Source organism: Rhipicephalus microplus, chromosome 1, assembly GCF_043290135.1.
Source record: "Rhipicephalus microplus isolate Deutch F79 chromosome 1, USDA_Rmic, whole genome shotgun sequence".
Classification (NCBI taxonomy): Eukaryota; Metazoa; Arthropoda; class Arachnida; order Ixodida; family Ixodidae; genus Rhipicephalus; species Rhipicephalus microplus.
This window is the reverse complement of record NC_134700.1, coordinates 11554386-11576299: the sequence shown is the minus strand read 5'-3', so window position 1 is coordinate 11576299 and position 21914 is coordinate 11554386. Positions and strand designations below refer to the sequence as shown.

At 48.2% G+C, this 21914-nt stretch overlaps 1 protein-coding gene across 3 annotated transcripts in view; it reads left to right on the top strand.

Moving 5' to 3' along the window:
- The window catches only part of Bap60 (Brahma-associated protein 60), a 215740-nt gene that overhangs the window by 38534 nt on the left and 155292 nt on the right, over positions 1-21914 (top strand). For all 3 annotated transcript variants that reach the window (XM_037429363.2, XM_037429362.2, XM_037429364.2), the window contains exon 5: positions 19022-19256. In XM_037429363.2, coding sequence (XP_037285260.1) covers positions 19022-19256 — 235 coding nt within the window. The remainder of the gene's footprint in view (positions 1-19021; positions 19257-21914) is intronic.

The window sequence follows — 21914 nt, the reverse complement described above, 5'->3', positions numbered from 1 at the left end:
CAGGATGTGTTTAACGCTGACGAGACAGCGTTATTTTTCAAGTTGCAGCCAGACAAGACGATCACCTACAAGGGAGACAGCTGTGCCGGCGGCAAGCGCAGCAAAGAGCGTGTCACTGTTCTGGTCGCCACAAATATGACCGGTACGGAAAAGGTCCCCCTTTTTGTGATTGGCAAAGCACTCAAGCCACGGTGCTTCAAAAACATTCGCTCACTGCCGACGGAGTACGCCGCAAACAAGAAAGCCTGGATGACAGGTGACCTATTCAGGAAGTGGCTACTGAAATTCGACAGGCGAATGGAACTGGGCGGCAGACGCGTTCTTCTTGTCGACAACTGTTCGGCGCACAAAGTCGACGTTGAGCTGAGAGCAACTAAGTTAGTGTTTCTTCCGGCAAATACGACTGGGGCCCTACAGCCAATGGACCAGTGTGTGATAAGGAACATTAAGTGCTTTTATAGGCGTCACGTGCTGGAGAGAATGATTTTGTGCGCGAACGACAGGAAGGACTTCGGCATTACGCTGCTCACTGCCATGCACATGTTAGTGCGCGCACGAGAACAGGTGACCACGACCACAATCGCAAACTGTTTCCGCCACAGTGGATTTGCAGCTGGAAGTGTGCAGGATAGTTGTGACGTCGACGTGGATGGGGCTGAGGAGCTCATGCCAGTGGCATTGCGCGACACTCTTCGGGGCGTACGTTTTGCCGATTATGTTGAAGTTGACACCGGTGCATCGGTGTGTGGTGCCCTGACTGATGAGGACATTATCGCTCAAGTAGCCGGTGCGCAGCCTGATGCTGAAGAACCAGAAGGTGAGGAAGACGAAAATGACGAAGCGCCTGTGCGCCAGTAAGCTTCTGCGGTGATGGAGGCACTTAATGTGGCACGTCTCTTTTTCAGCTTTGAAGAGGGTGAAATGGATTCCCTGCGCCGCGTCCGCGCTGGAACAGAGAGCCGCAGCTGTGGCATTCAGAGAGAAGAAGCAGATGGTCATCACCGACTTTTTCGGCCAATAAATATCATTCGTGACCACACCCCCGAAATCCACCCATTTTTGCTCACTTTCATTATTTCGAATTTTGTTTAATTCGAAATTGCTCAGCGTTCCCGTGGAATTCGAATTAACGAGCTTTTACTGTATTGCCACAGAGACTGTTTACAATAACCGACATTATGAAGAATCGGCGTCCACAGTCTTGTGCGCACTCTTGCTTGGGGCCGTTCGACTCATGCCTCTTGTTCACAGGCACGAGCCAGTGTGGGTTGGAGCTGTGAAAAAGGAGAAGGTGGGCGGGCAGATCAACCGTTTTTGTTTTGGAATGCTCTAGCGGACTCTTCCATCTTTTCGCACATAATTTTCAGGGCACAAGTTCGCCCATAATAAACTAGTTTTTGACTTTGCTTCTCTTGCACCCGTTACATTCTGGTGGACGGTGCTGGGTATGATTGGAAGCCCCCTTGGCGCAAGAGAGCAAAGCCCCGATACTCAACGATTGGAACCTGGCGAACTGACTCCGGTACACCAGCGTTCAAGCCGCCGCCTCCGAGGAGAGCCGCCTGAATTCGCACCCCTCCCCAGTGCTCCAGCAACACAAGCAGCATCCACAGACAACGGAATGATGGCTTACCAGGTGACATCATCGGAACTTATTCTGTCCCCACCATGCTTGTCTGAGCCCTTCCACGGCGACACGTTCGAGGATGTGGAGGATTGGTTAGAACATCTCGAGCGGGTTGCGAAAACCAACGGCTGGGATGAAGCAAGGAAACTGCGTCGCGTGTACTTCGCATTGGAGGATGCAGCAAGGACGTGGTATGAAAACCACGAAGCGTTCATACCGACATGGGAAGAATTCCAACGACAAATAGTAGCTACATATGCCAGCACCAATCGTCGGGAGAAGGCGGAGAACGCTCTACAGTCCAGAAACCAGCGCACGAACGAAAGCGTTGGCATGTATATTGAGGACATGTCCCGCCTTTTCAAACGCGCTGACCCTAACATGAACGAAGAAAAAAAGCTGCGTCACTTGATGCGAGGTGTCAAACAGGAGTTATTTGCCGGTTTGGTACGCAACCCACCTCGTACAGTTGCGGAAATCCGCAACGAAGCCACCTCCATAGAGCGGGCATTGCAGCAGCGCTCCCGTCACTACAATCATGACACGAGTAGCGTTCCTGCGGATGTCCTCTCAGCAAACCTGGGAAGCAGCAGCGAAGCATTGAGGGAAATGGTGCGATCCATTGTGAAGGAAGAGCTCCAGAAGCTGCTGCCCCGACAAGTCGCAACGCCACTTTCGTCTCTGACTACCATGATCAGAGATGAAGTTCGCCACGCCATTCTTCAAGCCGAACCCGAGGCGCAACCTGTTCGACTTGAACAGCAATTGCAGGAACGCCCCGTACCGACTTACGCCGATGCCGTACGCCAGCCCGCCGTGCATACTGCTTCGTTTGCAGCTCCCAGTGGCTACCGACCGGCTTCGCGTGGCTCAAACTATCCAGCTAACTCGAGGCCACGAAAAAACGACGTGTGGCGCACACCCGACAGGACGCCTCTCTGTTTCCACTGCGGCGAAGCCGGACACCTGTACAAAATGTGTCCATATCGACGAGTTGGTCTCCGTGGGTTTTCTCCAAACGCGCCATGCCCCCGAAATGGCGAAAAACCCGTTGAAATTTAAGATTACTTGTCCAGCCATCTGTTTGCAACTGCCGGTTTCCAGCATCAGCCTAGATCACCAGCGCCTGCTCGCTATCGATCGCCAAGCCCTCGACGATTAAGTTCACCTTCTCCACCTTCGACCTCAACACACCGTCGTCCAAGCAGTCCCCATCAGGAAAACTGAAGCCAGTGACCTATGGAGGCAAGGCCGCTGATGTCCGACAAACTGAAGATCCTCCGTCAAGGTCCCAGTGCAGCAACGACGAGCAGAACACTACAACTAGATTAGGTAAAGACAAAATTTCTTCAGACTTACGCGTTACCGTAGACGGGTGTGAATTTACTGCTTTAGTTGACACAGGTGCTGATTATTCGGTTGTCAGTTACGCTGCCGCAAAGGATTTAAAGAAAGTCCTGACGCCTTGGAGTGGACCCCAGATACGCACGGCTGGGGGTCATCTCACCACACCTGTGGGAAGATGTACCGCACGAATCGGAATTCAAGGCACTACTTACGTTGCTTACTTTGTCGTACTTCCGGAATGCTCTAGAGATTTAATACTCGGAATGGATTTTCTGCTAGCGAATGGAGCTATAATCGACCTGCAGAATTCTAGTGTCTCTTTTTCGACCAAACTGGCCATAGACACAAATGAGCCAGAATACACTGCATTACGTGTTATAGATTGTGATGTTACCGTGCCGCCACGATGCAGGGTAATAGTCGGTGTAAGAAATGAAGCATTCATTGATTCTGAAGGTATAGTGGATGCAAACATCGAACTACTGCTCAAGAAAGGCATTTGCGTAGCTCGAGGCATTATTCAATTACGTGGTGGATGTGCCGATGTATTGCTCACGAATTTCGGAAATGAAATTCAGCACGTTGCAAAGGACACTGCTATCGCCTTCCTGCACGGTTTTCAAACAGTGACGGACTTATGTGGTCTGGTGTCAGGGCCACCTACTTCGGAACCTGCGCCCGATGTCGTGGCAAGAGTTGCAATCAGCCAAAATCTAGCCCCAGCCGAGAAGAAAATCATTCAAGACCTCCTAAGAGACTTCACCGGATGTTTCTCTACCTCGTCAAAAGTACGGCGGACCCAGGTTGTTAAACACCGAATAATAACAGATGAAGCTACAAGGCCGGTACACCAAAATCCGTACAGAGTATCACCAAAGGAACGCGAGATCATAAAGAGCCAAGTGAAAGAGATGCTGGAGGATGATGTCATACAGCCATCCAACAGCCCGTGGGCGTCGCCTGTAGTCCTTGTGAGGAAAAAGGACAACACGCTGAGACTCTGCGTCGATTACAGAAAGCACCTGTACAAAATGATGATTTGATTGATGATACGCATTGATGGTACGTTGGATCGGCTACGGCACGCAAGGTATTTCTCTTCATTGGATTTAAAAAGCGGTTATCGGCAAATTAAAGTGGACGAAAGGGACCGTGAAAAGACTGCTTTCGTAACCCCGGACGGTCTATATGAGTTTAAAGCACTCCCATTCAGCCTCTGTTGTGCGCCTGCAACATTCCAGCGCATGATGGACAGCGTCCTTTCAGGCCTCAAATGGCAGTCGTGCTTAGTCTACCTGGACGACGTTGTGGTGTTTTCAGCAATGTTTGAACAGCATGTAGAGCGACTACGTTCGGTACTTCAGGCTATCCATTCAGCCGGCTTGATGATTAAACCGGAAAAATGCCACTTTGAATTCGAGAAGCTTCGTTTCCTCGGTCATGTAATCAGCGCTCAAGGTGTTGGCCCGGACCCGGAGAAGACTGTGGCAGTGGGGCTGTTTCCCAAGCCAAAAGACAAAAAGGAAGTATGCCGATTTTTGGGTTTATGTGCTTATTATAGGCGGTTCGTCAAAAATTTCGCGAAAATTGCCGAACCTCTAACAAGACTCACAAAAGAGGGCGTGCCATTTATTTGGTGCACCGAACAAGACAGTGCATTCAACGAACTAAAGAAACGTTTGCAAGCCCCCACCTATCCTGGCCCACTTTGACGAAACCGCAGATACGGAAGTTCATACAGATGCCAGCAATCTTGGCCTAGGTGCGGTCCTGGTGCAATGGCAAAATAGAGAAGAGAAAGTGATAGCATATGCTAGCCGCACCCTCTCAAAAGCGGAAAGAAACTACTCTGCAACCGAAAAAGAGTGCTTGGCAGTCATATGGTCGATCAGCAAATTCAGGCCATACCTCTACGGCAGGCCGTTCCGTGCCGTCAGCGACCACCACTCACTTTGTTGGCTGGCGAGCTTAAAAGACCCATCGGGACGGCTTGCGATGGAGTCTCAGGCTCCAAGAGTATGACGTTACGGTCGTATATAGGTCTGGCAGAAAGCATGCTGATGCTGACTGCTTATCACGTTCACCAGTCCACTCGACTCTTTCAGAAGAAGAGGACTTTCCACTCCTTTGTGTGATAAAAACCTCAGAAATCGCCGAACATCAACGGGCTGACATGGAACTGCTCCCATTAATAAAGTATCTCGAAGGGCACGATGAACAAGTTTCTCGCGTATTTAAGAGAGGGTTATCTTCATTCTGCCTGCGGGATAATGTACTTTACAAGAGGAATTTTGAACACAACAAGAAGAAGTTCTTACTCGTTGTACCATCAGCCATGAGGCATGAAGTCTTAGAAGCCTGTCATGATGAACCGTCTGCGGGTCACTTGGTCGCGAGTTGAACTTTCGCCAAAATTCATCAGAAATACTACTGGCCCAAGTTGCTAGCGTTCGTAAAGCATTACGTCAAGACATGTCGTGAGTGTCAAAGACGAAAAACACCACCCCTCAAGACGGCCGGCCTTCTCAAGCCTATAGAGCCTCCGGCGACTTCACTTCAACAGGTTGGAATGGACCTCCTCAGACCGTTTCCAATGTCGGCATTAGGAAAAAGGTGGATAATAGTTGCGACTGACTATTTGACACGATACGCTGAAACCGGCTACCTTGAGCGAGGAACGGCAACGGAAGTCGCGAAGTTTTTCGTTCAGAATATTGTTTTTCGCCATTGAGCCCCACTTGTCGTGATTACCGGTCGAAAAGCAGCGTTCACGGCTGATTTGATGCAATCCTTAATGACAATGACTAACACCAGCCATAGGAAGACCACTGCATGCCATCCCCAAACCAACGGGTTGACAGAACGCCTGAACCGCACCATCGCTGACATGCTGTCGATGTACGTTGACATTGAGCATAAATTGTGGGACGAAATCTTGCCATACGCAACTTTCGCCTACAATACGGCAGTGCAGGAGACCATCCGCGTCACACCATTTCAGCTGGTCTACAATCGCACTTTCACTACGACACTCGATGCCATGTTGCCAGTAGACAACGACAATTACGAGCCATCAGAACTTGATGACTTTCTGCAAAGCGCTGAAGAAGCACGCCAGTTGGCACGACATCAAATACATCAACAGCAACACAAGGACGCAAGCCACTACAACCTGCGCCGCAGAAAAGTTCTGTACAACCCAGGCGAGCGAGTGTGGTTATGGACACCACTCCGACGCCGCGGCCTATCAGAAAAGCTTCTTTGTCGATACTTTGGCCCCTATAAGGTTCTCCGACGAATTAGTGACCTAAACTACGAAGTCATCGCCGATGGACACATCTGTTCAAAGCGGCAAAACAGCACAGAAGTCGTACACGTCGTTCGTATGAAGCCCTATTATGAGAGGGAATGAAAGCGCTCCCTTTTTCTGTTTGCCTCCCTCCGTCGCGCATTGGGACGATGCGTATTTCGAAGGGGGACTATTGCCACAGAGACTGTTTACAATAACCGACATTATGAAGAATCAGCGTCCACAGTCTTGTGCGCACTCTTGCTTGGGGCCGTTCGACTCATGCCTCTTGTTCACAGGCACGAGCCAGTGTGGGTTGGAGCTGTGAAGAAGAAGAAGGTGGGCGGGCAGATCAACCGTTTTTGTTTTGGAACGCTCTAGCGGACTCTTCCATCTTTTCGCACATAATTTTCAGGGCACAAGTTCGCCCATAATAAACTAGTTTTTGACTTTGCTTCTCTTGCACCCGTTACAATATGACCCTGAAGTGCGTGGACAGTGCTGCCGGCGCGTGATGCACTTGGCGGCAATGTTCAGTGACGATGCGTGAAATGTGTAGCTGTGATGGAAAAAAAGAAAATCGGCGCACACTGCGCTTGGTATCGCATTTTGAGTGCCGACACATGAAACTAAATTGCTAGCCGCTGTTTTGGGCAATCTCTGGCAGTGGAGTAGGGGCTGCGACTCACTTCGCACGACGATTTCGCATTGTAGCAAACGACCGAATTGTCACAATCTACCGTTGAGACATTAAAACAAACCTTTGATAACAAGATTTAATAAAAAATATTGCCACTCGCTCACTCTCCGCGTGAGTAGAGAATGTAAAAAGGTAGTCGATACCTTGCATTCCTTGAGTTAAGCCCGGATAACAAGCATCGAGAGCAAATTGCAACTGAAGCGAGGACTAGGGGCGCAACCATGTTGCCGGCAATTTCCACGCTGGCTTCCAGGCGACAAGTGATCTTTTCTAGTTTTCCAGAAGCACGAGATGTGAGAAGCGGCAGCGACGGATGGGCCTCTGCGACAGCAGATCTTGTTGCTCGTCGCTGTCGTTTGTCGCTGTCTCAAGGAAATCGCATGCATGCGGTCAGGGCTTAATCGATTGAAAATAGCTGTTTTCTCGCGATTTCCAGAAATATTTTCGCTACCTAGGAGGGTGAAATGAATTCTCCGAAGCAATTTTGCGCGGTTCTTAGTGTATATATTTTGGAATTAGAAAAAATATTCCACAAACTGAAAACTTCATTTTTAAAAAATCTATTTTCTTGCCATTATTCGCGACACAAAAGCCGCGTCCCCTCCATGGCTTACACTCAGTCGGCAAAATGTGACCTTCGTCAAGCGTGAATTCTAATAATGTTATTCGGGTCTAGCTATCTGAGCTTTGTTTGGGTTTAGAGTGATGCCCGCAGAACTCACCCTTTCTAGAACGTTTCTCAAGTGGTGCAAGTGCTTTTTGAATGTTTTCGAGTAAACCAGTATGTCGTCTAGATAAGCGAGTGCGTGCTGTCACTTTGCATCTCCCAAAACATGGTCCATTAGCCTCTGATACGTAGCGGGAGCTCGCAACAAGCCAGAAGACATTCTCCTGAATTGAAAAAGTCCTCTGTGGCATGTGAAAGCTGATTTCTCTTTATCCCGCTCATCCATCTCAACTTGAAAATATCCACGGCTAGCATCGAGCGTAGTGAAGTACTTCACCCCGTCTAGGTTGAATACTAACGATGAAATGGAGGGAAGAGGGTACGCGTCCTTCTTCGTAACCTCATTCAGCTTGCAGTAGTCTCCACAAAGGCGATATGTATCATCTTTCTTTGGAACTAGAACTACTGTGAAACCCCATGGGTTATTTGACCTCTCAATTACAGTAGAATCTTGATAATACGACTACGGTTGATGCGAATTTTGGGGTGTTACGAATTTTAAGGTTGTTTAGGATGGACTACATTATATAAAATACACCATCATTTGTTATAAGAATGGTTTCCCAGCCACTGCGGATGATACGAATGTGCGATTGACCATTGCTTGACAGCGGCTCAACGCGGCTTGTCAATGAGAGGAAGGCCTCTTGACCTCAAAGGGAGTGAATGCGGCAAAACTTCCAGGAATTTTCCTCGCTTTGGTGGCCGGAAAGCCACGCTGCGAGTCCTGTAATGTGTCGCACATCTGACAAAGGACAGAGGAAACTACATGGGAACAAGAAGAACGGCAGGGTTTATTGACATGTCTAGATATAGGTGAAAGGGGCAAGGCTGTTTCAGTGATAACCACGCGGATCATGGTATCACCGTCACAACAGAATAACACTGTCAACCCACCTTCATGATTATGCCGACAGCGCATGCCCGATATATCCCCTGGGGGGGCGGGTAATGAAAATACGTTCAAGGCACTTAATAGCAGCATCGTAACGAAGTCTCTGCGGAGGCTTGACAGTACGAGCAGACCTTCTTGGGCCCACTGTTTGATCTAAAGAAGTTGGTGACCCGTGGCGTGAAGCGCGTGCGGGTGCCATGCTGTCTGTAGTGGAATGTTGACGTGAACGGCCCGGTGATTGTGCTGGGGCCTCTGGCGAGATGCCTGGAGCTGATGAGCCAGGTCATTTGGCTCACACTCAGAACAACTGTTGTCGCTGATGTCTACCGCACACCTCCCCCCAGTTTGCAGAAGATCACGCCTGTTGCGCCTGAACAGCCGACGATTTTGGGTTTGAACTTGGTAGGACCTGGGCGCAGCAGGTGAAACGACTTGCCCTTTTTCTGACCATGTTGTTTCCTCGAACCTTACGACTGACCCTTTAGCCAAAGGTGGTAGATGCTTTCTGGTGCTCTTCTGCTGGTGCTTCTTTAGCACGTTTGTCGGCACTGCAGAAAAATCTGGAAGATTAGCTCTCAAGCATCGGCCTCTTAGTAGTTCCGCTGGTGATCGACTGTCTTCCAGCGGCGCACAGCGGTAGGCCAGCAGACCCAGCCAGAAGTCCTCGTGTGCATGCACACATTTCTTCATGGTACGCTTGACAACCTGGACCCCCTTTATTAGACGGACGCTAGCGAGGGCTTGAGGTAACGTAAGTAAAATCGTATTTTCTTGCAAAGGCTGCAGACTCGTGACTTACAAATTGTGGTCCATTGTTCGAAGGGGCCCAAATATTTGTTCGAATCAAAAGAACTTCATAATAATGAAAGCTAATAAACGGAGGGCTCCCCATGCAGTGGCGCATGTGCATTGAGCTAACGCACGAGGGGGAAGTTTCAGAAGACTTACATTTATTCACGAATCATGGGACATTCGTCACTAATTGAAGCAATCCGTGATGCGCGTCTGCACACGTTTGCCTTACAGCGAGTCAATCAATTTCGCATGCAGCTTAAAAAGCATGCCTACTTCAGCTTCAGCATTCTCCTGGCCAGAGAAGGTGCACGCGGCTATGTCCAGTGCCGACACTCTCTGAAGACAACAACGACTGCATCTCCGCTACTTCCCTCTGCGCCAAAGCCGCAGCGTAGCCACCATGTGGGGAGAAAGGAGGAGCGCCTCCACGCGGAGAGAAGCAGATATATATATATATATATATATATATATATATATATATCTTTTGCTCTCTTCACGTGCATTGTTGAAAGAAGAAGAGTTACGTGGCAGGGACGGGAAAAGGGAAAGCGGGACACCGGCTTTTAGAGAGAGCCACACTCCCCGACAGTTTTCTTTTTTTTTTTCTCTCTCTCTCTCTTTGTGCACGGCATTGGAAGGAAAAGGGTCTTTACACAGCAAGGGCGTAAAAGAGAGAAGCATGGCACAGGCACGTCACAGATCGGCACTTGAGAGAGAGCAAACATTCCACCGCAGCCTTTTTTTTCCTTTCCTTCGCGCACAGCGTTGAGGTGTCGGAGGTTCCGCCGCGGGATTGGGCGGGGTGCTGAGAGCATTTTCGGAGCGCGGCATGTTCGAATTCACTGTTGAAAGTGCTTGAGCGTTCAAATTACCGAGCATTTTCGCACATTGGAATACACATAGCTTTGATGGGACCTCATCGTGAGTTCGAATCAACCCGAAATTTGAATTAAGCGTGTTCGAATTAATGAGATTCGACTGTAGTTATATGGTGGCTTATACCAGGCCAAAAAACAAGGTTACGAGCTCTTGCTCTGCATTTTTGAAGCCCGAGGTGCCCAGAATGGATTCTTGCCAGGATAACCATTTCTTGGTGTAACCATTTTCGTGCTTTCGATTTTTTCGCCAGTTGAAAAGTAAGAGATGACTGTCCGGAGGTAGTCGTCGCTTGCCGTTCCATTTGCCAGTTTCTAAAGTGTCTCGGTGACCAGGTAGCCCAGGACAGCAACTGCGTGTACTTCGACATCCTTCATAGCCCCACTGGTGTCGTCCTTGGCAGCCGGAGATGATCGTGACAGCATGTCTGTCAGGATAAGATGCTTCCCTGGGACATACTGTAAAACAATATTGTAGTTTAGAAGTCTCAAAAAGAACCTTTGCAGGTAGGAAGGCATGTCACAAATTCCTTTTGCAGCTATGGACAACGAAGGCTTGTGGTCTGTCTCGATGACAATCTTCTGTCCGTAAACGAACTGGTAAAATTTATTAAAACCGAAAGAAATGCTCAGCGCCTCTTTTTCAATTTGCACATAATGCTGCTCAGCGTCCATTGGCACACGAGATGCATGTACCACTGGCCGTCAGTTCCCATTGTGACATTGCAAAAGCGCTGCGCCCACACCATCTTTTGAAGTGTCGCAAGTTAGCTTTGATTCCTTTCTCGGATCAAATATGGCTAGCACTGGCGTTGTGCTTAGAATCTGCACAAAGCTTTTCCACTGCTTTATGTGGGAGTCAGTCCATTCGAACTGTGCGTGCAGTTTGATAAGCGCTTGCAGTGAAGCCATTTGCTCAGACAAGCGTGGCACATATTTACCGAAATAGTTTAGAACGCCAAGCATGCGCCGCACATCTGACTTGCCTTTAAGCATAGACGTTTGAACCAAACTTTATAAGTTCGGGGTTTAGTGATATGCCTTCGCGAGTAATGATATCACCTAGGAACTTCACTTCAGTGACGCCAAACCTGCATTTTTCTGCATTGAATGTGAGGCTCGCTTTTTCAGCCGCTTTCATGACTGCCACTAGTATTTGGTCATGTTCTTTTCTAGTTTTCCCCCACACCAAAATATCGTCGATGTACACGTGTACACCAGCAAGGCCACTGAAGATCTCGCTCACTTGTTTTTGAAAAACTTTGGGCACTGACAGTATGCCGAACGGCAACCACAAATTATGATATCTTACAAAGGGGGTTGCAAAGGTACATCTTTTTGAAGTTTTCTCGTCCAGTGAAATCTGCTGGAAACCAGAATTTGCATCTAAGCAGCTAAAATAGGCTGTACCGGCCAATTCTCCTTCCATGTTCTCATGCCTGGAAGCTGATAGTGCTGCCTTTTTACATGCTCGTTTATCTTTCTTGGGTCCATGCAAATACGAAGCCTGCCATCTTTTTTCGTAACCAAGACCAACGGGCTTACCCTGCCAGTGGGGCCATCCTCTTTCATGATGATGCCTGCACTTTCCATTCTTTGAAGCTCGTCTTGTAGTGGCTCTCGCAGAAACAGGGGAACCCTCAGGGCTGGTTGAACGACAGGCGTTGCCGAAGGTTGCATGGCCGTGCTGTAGGACTTCTTCAGGTAGCCTAGACCCTGAAAGACATGCTTGTAATCTTTAATTGCTTCGTAGTTTGAAGCATTGACACTGGCCACCGTCCGTTGAATGAGTCCCAAGGCTTCGCTTGCCTCCAGTCTCAGTAAGGTTGGTTGGTCATTCTTCACAACAAAAAATTTCATGGGGGTGGAAGAGTTACCGAGAGCGATTTTCAATTTCGTCATTCCGAAGTGAGTAATCAGGCCCCCTGTGTATGTTGGCAGCACCGCACCGTAGGCGTTAACTTTCCCGCGCCCAGAATCTTGCGGTACACCGAGAACGGTAGCAGGTTGGCCTGACAACCAGTGTCTACCTTGAAGGCTATGTTTCTTCCAGCAATTTCAGCTTGCACCTTCCAATCTTTTCTGCTTCTTTTGTCAGTTCCAATTTTTAGAATGTCATATCATAGTCGTCACTGCTGTCCTTGCTCACTTAGCTAACTCCAGACATTTCTCGACAACAAACTGCGAAGTGGTGAAGCTTGCGACATTAATTGTATATTTTCCATTAGGCTAGACACTACCTTGGCATGTGCCGCCGATTGCATTTCTTGCAACGATACTGCTTGCCATCCTCATCACCACTTTTGCCTCGCAATGTTGTCGCATGCCTTAAAACAGCCTCGACGTGGTTCTGTGTGGCGTTCCAGATTTCTTTTCGCTCGGCCAATGATCGCGCCACTTTGTACAGTTCTTTCGCTTTCAACAACGTTAAAGATTTTTCTCGAAGCATTTTTTCTCGCAGCTTCAAGTCATTCATGCGAAACACGATTTGATCCCTGATCAAAGAATCTCGCTGCTCCCCAAAGTTGCACTGTGTGGCTTGCTTTTTGAGGTCGCGGACAAACTTCCCAAAAGGTTCTTCCTCCGCCTGCTTCCTTGTCCGAAACATGTAGCATTCGTGAACTTTGTTGCTCACATCACCTCAGTAGGTCTTGAATTTCTCAGCGTGCGTTGCATAGTTATCCTTGCTTTCGTTTCTTTCGAACTTAAGGGGAGATGCTACTTGAAGACACTTCTTTTTTATATTCACCCTAGAGCAATGAAACTTAACCTGTTTATGGAACTTTTTATGCTGATTTCAAATATGTAATTAGTTTTCTTGCAAGTTGCACACTTTTAGCTCTGCAACATGACAAAATGAAAACCTTAACCCTTTTTCCCCCCTCTTTTCATCCCTAAACTTCTGTAATTTTTAATCATTCATAGCTCATAATGCTTCAAATAAAGTGCAGAGTGCAAAATAACTAATTAGGAAGCACATACAAAATATGTAATATGCATAAAAAATAATAGACGTAAAAAGTTCATATTTCACCTATCCTAGTAAAGGTATCCATACAATTTCTTTTATTATACAATAAAATATTGAAATTTAAACTAGATAATTGCATTTTTCATACTTTAGAAAAAATTTGGGAAAAGTTTTATGCAGATCTGAGCACTAGAAGTGCCCGAAAAAGAAGGGGTTCATCGGAAAAGTGGCAAAATTTGTGTTTCGAGAAAAACATGTTTTAAAGTTAAAATTGAGTTTTTGTTTATGAAAGATATCGTTATATCAGATTTTGCACACCAAAAAGAGCAATCCTTCTTGTAGTGGCCACTGTGACTAAAATACGCCAGCACCATGAGTTTGCCCTCTCGGCTTTTTCGAGCTGACTCCTCACAGACATTTCGCTCATAGACAGGGCCATGAAATGCTTGCCAAACTTCCGCTCCATCAGGGAGAGCCTTGTGCCAACTGCAAGCTAGGAAGAAGTTTGATAGGACTGCGAAATCCAAGCCAAGTCCAGTGTCATGCCGTTTTGCAGCCATGCTTGTACCACATACCGTCGTACATAATGGCAATGTCGTCCCTGCTAAGTTATCTCTCTGCGAGCTCTTTCGACCTCTCAAGATTGGCGCTGGTGTCATCCATTGCCGCATCACGAACTTTCCGGCTGACGGGTGTGAATGATTTTTGATGCATTGGCTTTTGCAAGCCAACAACTGCCGCAAATCGGACCAGCTGCTTGTAGCCTATTCCTACAGAGTGCGCCGCACAACGGCTTTTACTTGCGAGCAAAGATTTGTTTCATTCATAATGAAGATAATTACACAAAAAGATCAGTGTTCAGCTGCGCTGCTCGGCAAGACATGAACCCTGCAAATAGGTTTCACAGCACATACAGGCGCGCAGCGGCCAATGGCGGTCCCCGGTTCGTACCATGTGATAAGCCAGTCGCGGTGCTCAAAAAACATGCAGAAGAGTGCTTCTTTTTATTATTTTTTGTGCTGCATCAGCGAGAGAAACTGTTGGTATTTGAAGAGTGAGGCTCGACATTTCGACTCATGCGATCAACAACGGCGAGCGGTGGCGCATTATCGGCAGGAAGGTGCTCGAAGACTGCATACTTCCGACCTTTAATAGGCACCTTGTGCTCTTTAAATGCAATTTTAAAGCATTTCCAGTCAAGTCTCGACCTTTATTATTTTTTTATAACAGTAGAGGTACTAATCTTGTCAAAACAAATGAAAATGAAAGATCAGTAATTTTGAAAAAAAAACTCGTGTTTTTCAACACACATCTTCCCTTAAACGTGCTAAACACGTCGAACCGACAACGCTTAGCAGCAGCGCCACTTTTGCAGCTTCGCTTCAAGGATGCTCCTTCGTTGTAGTCGCTCGCCTGCAGGTATAGGAGGAACCTCTGAATCGTCTACAATTTTCCGAGAGGTTTCTAGTCAGTCGCAAGGGGGGGGCGGAGTTTTTAGAAGTTTCATCGTTGTTGCTGGTATCCCACTTCTGACACCATGTAACACGTCGCGCGTCTGACAAAGGACAGAGGCAACTACATGTTGACGGGAACAAGAAGAACGGCAGGGTTTATTGACATGTCTTGATATAGGCGAAGGGGGCGAGGCCATTTCAGTGATAACTGCACGGATCATGGTATCAACGTCACAACAGGATAACACTGTCAACACGCCTTCATGATGATGCCCGATACAAGGCCGACGCGAAAAAGTTGATCTAAGACCAATTTTCCTGGTGCGCGATAGCAGGAAGCCGTGAAGAAGCCTTTCTTCTTCACAGCTTTGGCTTCACCGGCTGCTCTATCTCTCAAACCATGTGATGTCAATAACCAGCCGCAAATTAACGTGGCGGCAAAGGCATTGGCGATGGGTCGCGTCAACGCTATCGCGAACTACCCGCACGACACATCGAAGCTCACGGCCTTGACAAGGACGAGGTCGTCGAGAGCCTGGTTTGAATTACGATTGCTGATAACACCGGAAGTAGATATTTTCTGTGCTCCCTTCAAATTTGTATCATCGAGATTCTACTGTACATCTGTGTCGATGAGTTCGCAAGGCGGCGTCTAGTGCTTTCCGCTTAGCCAAGCTGACCAATTGGGGATTGCATTTACAAGGTCATGCATGACCCGTGTCAATTCTGTGCTTGACCAGTGTAGTGCAGCCTGGGTGGTCAGTGAACATTGCCTCATACTCGTACAGCAGCGACGACAGCTCTGCTTTTCTCCCTTCTGGCAGGCTCTGTGCTTCTACCAAGAGCAGGTGCACTGACCTTCCCTGTCACGTGACACATTGTTCTGGCGAAGTAGTTACTCGCACCTCTCCCAGCGATTAGCATGTCTTTGTCAATGTGGGGGCCTTCTAGAAAAAGTGCGTCTCCATCATGCTCTTGGTAACCGCCGTTTGCATTGTCAATGACAATACCCGACTTGGTGAAGTCTCGACTTGAGATTAGAGACATTGACAGCCCAGGAAGACGCACAAAATGTTGTCACCTCGCGCATCTGTCCCAGCAGATCACTAGCTTAGCCATGCCGCTTGATTGCGCTATACGTGGCCATAGCAAGGTGGAAGATGGTGTTGCTTTGTCTCAAGCCGATATTGCTCTCGCAACACATTTTCTCCAATTAAATAAGCGCTTGCCCCAGTGTCCAAAAGTGCTGCAAACGTCTTTCGAGCTATCCTTAACTCGATTAGCAGTGCGGGCAAGTCTACGGCATCACCTGTTTGACTGACTGAGGGTGTAAGTAATCCGTACGGCTCGGTTAAATTACTCGTCGACATGCGCTGTACAATGTGGTTCACCGGCAGCGCCATCTGTTTCCCAAACCGTGCGTTTGCTCCTGACCCGGTGTGCGGTCGCATTCGTGGACAATGTGCCCTGGCGTGCAACACTGATAGCATGGACCGCAGAAATCACGTCAGCTTGATGGTAAGTCGCCTAGCTCAGGGTTGCGCCGCTCGACTGTCCTCGTGCCGACTGCACGCTCCTGCCGTGGAATGTCACGTGCGAGAGTGGCAAGGGCTGTACATAGCGCGTGCGTAAGTATAGTGGTCTAAAGTGTGGTCTGACAGCTCCCAACAGCATGGTACGTGCTCATCAGCAAACGATCCTGCCGCATTACCCATAAACGCCTCTGAAGCTACTGCGCCATCATTCTGCGCGCAGCCAGGCTTGACTGACTGCACTGCTGGCAGAACCCATATTCTCACAGCGCGGGTGATATGCTCGCGCTGCGAGGATGTCCCCTTCTACGTGCTTCACTTTGGTGGCGAGCTCTTTCAGGTCTGTGTACTTGCATCTCCTGAAGTGCGCCGCAAAAGTTAGGTGCGCTTGTCGTAATCGTGCTCGACTTTTTCTGCGTTGGTTGTGAGAGTTAGCGAGACGATACAGTTCGTCCATCGCCTGTACATACTCCAGCAAGTATTCGTCCGGATGCTGGGTGCATAGTTCTAACTCCCTCAGACATCGCCACTCATAATTAGCCGGAAGGTAGTCGCCGCAGAAGCTGTCACGGAACTTTTCTACCGTGCGGGCGTGATGCCCAGTAAGTTGGAACCATCGAGCCGCTTGCTCTGTGAGCGACGCCGGGACCCTGCACTCGGGAAGTTCGACATCAGAAAGCCCTGTTGCCTGCTGATAGTGGAACAACCATGTGAGATACTCATTGGCGTTCTTGCAGTCATGGTAGCCAGTGTAGGTAGGTATGTCTACCTTGACACGTGGTCGCGCATTCTTCAGAGGGGCCTATGCCGTGTTCTTGCAGGGTGCTTACCAGGCTTTGCATAACCAACACCGCATTCTGCAAGAGTATCTCACTTGAAGGCAAACTATTGGCCGAAGACACGCCTACCGTTGTGGCATATGTCGAAGCAACTTGTGGCGGCGCCTCGTTCGCAAATTGAGGTGATGGTGTGCCCGGCGTGGCACTTTCTATTATAGGCCTAGTCTCTGCTAAGATGGTTTCTCCAACCTCCTGGTCATCCTGCGTGAAACAACCAGAATCAACGTTATCGGAAAGTCCGAACAATGCCCTTGTGTTAAGCCAAAGGATCGCAACTCTGCGACACGACATCACACAACACGAACAAATCTTGGAATTCTGACATGCCTGTTGTCCTACGTTTGGAGGAGCATCGGTAGTCGCTTGCATCCGCAAAACTAGCCGTGTTGCCAAATTGGCCCCACGTTTGGGGCCAGACGAAGGGGTCTGCCCTAGTACAACTGACGCAGAAGTCTTGCTAATGTTCTAGCCGTATACAGCTGTACCATGCACGATTAACGTCCCCTTTCCATAGCTTAAGTCATCTACATCGGTTCGGGCGAATAAGGCAACAGACTAGGTCAACAAAAGAACACTTGATTGCTTCAATAGCAATAACCCGTAAATGTCACGTGGAAGGACTGTCCGCTCTAGGAAGATAACAAAGGGTAGACGCTTACTCCTTTGGTCGTCGATCGCTTTGGCTCGCTCTCATAGGACCAAACGCCTCGCCATCGAGCGCAGACGTGGCCTCTATACTGCCGAAAACGCATGCACGCAGGACACCACGACGGCAGTTGGCGAGCGTGAGCCCAATCCTTACACGACAACTACGCCTCGCGACGCGATGTGGCTTACGTGGATGCGGCCCGCTACCTCTCTCAACCAAGCGCGTACGCACTTATCAAAATATCTACTTGAACCCCCCTCAACACCAACGCAATCTCGCGAGTAACCGGCTCTGTCCGTGCCCTCCACCCCGCCGAAGTCGAGGAAGCGGCTATGGCTTTCGCGGTGTTCTCCGGGTTCACTACAATCTTCAGCGACTCGAAAACCCCTATCTCCCATTTCGCTCACGGTACCGTTGCTCCCGGTACCTTATGACTCCTTCAGTCTCCTGCCTACCTCAAAGACGAGGATCCGCGTCCCATATCTCTCTTCTGGGTCCCCGCGCACGCAGGAAGCCCGGGAAATGAGGCTGCCCACCGACAAGCTTGAGAATTCGTCAACTGAGCAGTGGGCCCCGTCAAGAACCCAGAGAACATCAGTGGCCCCTCATATCCTATCATGAAATCACTCAGCACTATCACCTCGCGCGTCGAACAAAACCAACGCCGCATCCCAAGCTCGCCTCCAAACGAACTCCTTCCTGTGCCTGCGGGTATAGGCACACATTTACCCAATCTGTTCAGTTCGCATTACTCAAAATGTGGCTCCGTCGCCTCCCTCTTTCATATACTATGGGACTGCAGCCTGATCTCTTGACCACTCCCTCATCCGAGACGTGGGAAAGTGTACTCCGCGATACGAGCCTAGAAGTACAGCTCCGGGCCATAGAGCGAGCTGAAGAGGTGGCAACCAGGCACGGCGTGACTTCCATTCCTCTCTGAATTTTTTTCACTTACATAAAGTTATTTCTCACTCCCTCTCGTGCGTCTCAGCGGAAAAACAAGCCCACATCGGCTTTTAATAAGGGGAACTGGCAACTCGGGGACAGCGTTACACAGCCTAGTCAGAGACCTGCTTCACATCTAAAGAAACTCCGTTTGTACGCATTTGTATTGGCAGCTGTGGGAAGTGAGAGCCTGCAAAGGGTTGCTGTGTGGGTGTGCTTGACAGTGCTGTTTTGTTAGGAAAGTAGTCAGCTGTTGCTTGTACTTTACATGCACCATGCCTTCCTCCTGCGTGGTTTACTATCATCACTTGATGCAGGAGAGGCGTACATTGCAGAGAGCGTGCTCTTACAGATTGTATCCGTTGATGCTGTGCAGGGGTTTGGGAGGAGGGGCGACTGGTCCCCCCACTGTGGCTGGAACCACTCCTGTAGCTCCTCCTTCAGCAAAGAAGAAAAAGAAGTTGGCTGATAAAATTCTTCCACCACGGGTGCGTGATCTGGTGCCTGAGTCGCAAGCCTACATGGATTTGCTGGCCTTTGAGCGCAAGCTGGACTTCACCATAATGCGGAAACGCCTAGACATTCAGGAGGCCCTCAAGCGACCCATGAAGGTGTGTTGTCTATTGCTTTGACTGGCAGCACTGTCTCTCTTTCAAAGGATAAGGTGGTTGTGACAGTGAGGGATGCAAAGCCAGTAAATATGAATACTTTATTAGGCAAGGTCATGTACAGAAATAAGAACTAACACTCAGAGTGTTACTATAAAAGTGAGCCCAAGCATCGATCTCTGAAAAACTCTCCATCAGTGGAATGTGTCGACGTTTATGCATGGAAGATAGAAAATTCAGCGTTATTACTGGGGCTTGCGTTAGCGCCATTAGAAACTTGCCTACTCCAGACATGCACACCATTTATTAGAATAGTATAAAATAATCGTGATGTTTCTCAAACATTGCAACACTGCCTGTGCTGTGTGGTGGTCAGAGTTTTTATGGGGGAAGCCCTATCCTTGTTTCCCTATTAACCCGAACCACTGGTCATCGTAGAAAAGATGCATTAACACCCTACTTCGCGAGAATGAACAAGTTTAAGAACTTGTTTTTTCTCTTGCAATAACCAAATGAAATTGTATTATCGAATAGACTCCATAGTGCTGATTATTATTGATTTGTTCGTATAACGTTTCACCAAACATATTGATTCAATTTCTGTATTAGTGTTCTTGTTTCATTTGTTATTTTTGTTTTCAACATGTTCACTGTTGAACCATTTTATTGCCCTCCCTGCTTGGACTGCGTGTTTGCAGTATTTGATAAATAAAATAAATAAAAATATATAAAAAAATTAGGGGACCCTAAAGCTTCGCATTTTGGAGTTGTATGCAACAGCGATATTCTGTTCGTAGTGTGTACCGCAAACTCTTGGTGCATGAAACTTGTTCGAATTTTCTATATACACCCACTACATGGTCTAAAGTCAAAGGGACACTAAAGCAAAATAACAATTTACATCAGAGTGAAAGCTCAATGTAAGGCAACATCTAAAACGACAATATTATCAACAGCAGGGCCCTACTTACCGAGAAATAAAGTAAAAGCACAAGAATACATGCGTCACAATTAGACATTCTCAAAATGATACTGATGACGTCAGATGAACCACCTACATTTAATCACTAGTAATCGATCTAGCTGCACTAAATAAAGAAGCTTCCGTGTATCAAGAGACTCAATAAAATGCTACTTGTTTGTTTTTGTTTGATTTATTTAGAAAAGAACCTCCGGACGTTACTATAGAGAATGGCACGAGTGGTTAAAAAATTGAATATTTGCGCGGTTTAACTGGACAGGTCGTGCCATCTAGCGGGGCGCAGTTCAACCAAAACAAATCCGCCATCTCGGAGCGAATGGCAGGATATTAATCAATCGCCGTTGTTCTTGCTGTGGCTCTCGCTGCTTTCGTTTTGCCTACTAGCGTCGGCGACCGCGCAGTAAAGGCAGGAAATATTGTACACAGCAACAGTGACGCGAGTCGGGCCACAAAACGTGGTCTTATTTCAAAATAAGTCCTTCCTTGGGACACAAGTAACACTACGAGGTTTTTGGATCACTATTTCAGCAATCAATGTCGACTTAGTTGCCTTTAGTGTCCCTTTATGAGGATACGTGCAGTTGCGTGTGGGCTTTTTGTAGTGGGCTACCTGCTTTAAACCACGTAGCCATTATGATAATCGCATATTCTGACGCCCTGCAATATTTCATGTTGCAATACAGTTAAACCACGTTATAAGGAGACGGGTTATAACGAAATAATGGATATAACGAGCAAATCGTAATTCCTCTTCAAAGTCCCCATAAAAACCAAAGTATTTAAAACCTCATTCTAAAGACGTAAGACTTGCTGGTGATGGGATATAACGGAACAGATTTTGCTAGGAAATCAAATTCTGAGCTGACCTCACAACAGTGCACAACGCGAATTTGAGATGGTGCACAACGCGACAACGGCAGCTGTTCAAAGCTCCCGCCACGCATCCTCCAGCAATGCGCGCAAACCTGAGGTGCGCCAAGCGCGCGCTGTTTCTGGAGGAGGGGGTGTTGCATGGGCACTGCACGTGCGCCACTTGGCTACCGCCGACAGCCGAGGACTCCACAACTCTGTGACCGTCTCGCTCTGTTTGTTTCTTTCTTTTGTGTCTTCTTTATATTGTTACGGGGAGGATGACAGAAAAGGGCATAATGTTTACAGTCCACAGTAGTGATGGCAAAAACAACCAAGATTGCGAGAGCAGGCACCACCTAGTCCTCCTATTCTTCGTTCTCTAGGTGAGCGGCACATAACATTACCCTCTGGCGGCGAATTCACCAACTCAGTGCAGCAGGAGAAAGACGGTAGTGAAGATGGTCACTATACATGTGTGTTAGGGGAGTCCGGTGTAAGGTAAAGCTTCAGATGGACAATGTGAACGATGTTCATGCGGGATGTCGTAGACGAAGAGGAAGACACTTGCTCGATTTCATACATGACGTCGGTCCCTTGGCGGCGCACATGATATGGCCCGGAATAGGGGAGCAGTAGCTTCTCAGAAAGCCCGATTGGGCGTGCTGGAGACCACAGGAGGACAAGAGATCCTGGGGGAAAGTAGGCATTTCGGTGATGGCTGTCATAACGAGATTTTCGGCCCGCCTGCGAGTCAGTTAGCCAAACACGCGCAAGTTGACATGCATGGTTGGTGCAAGCTATAGCTTCTGGAGCATATTCAGTGGGTG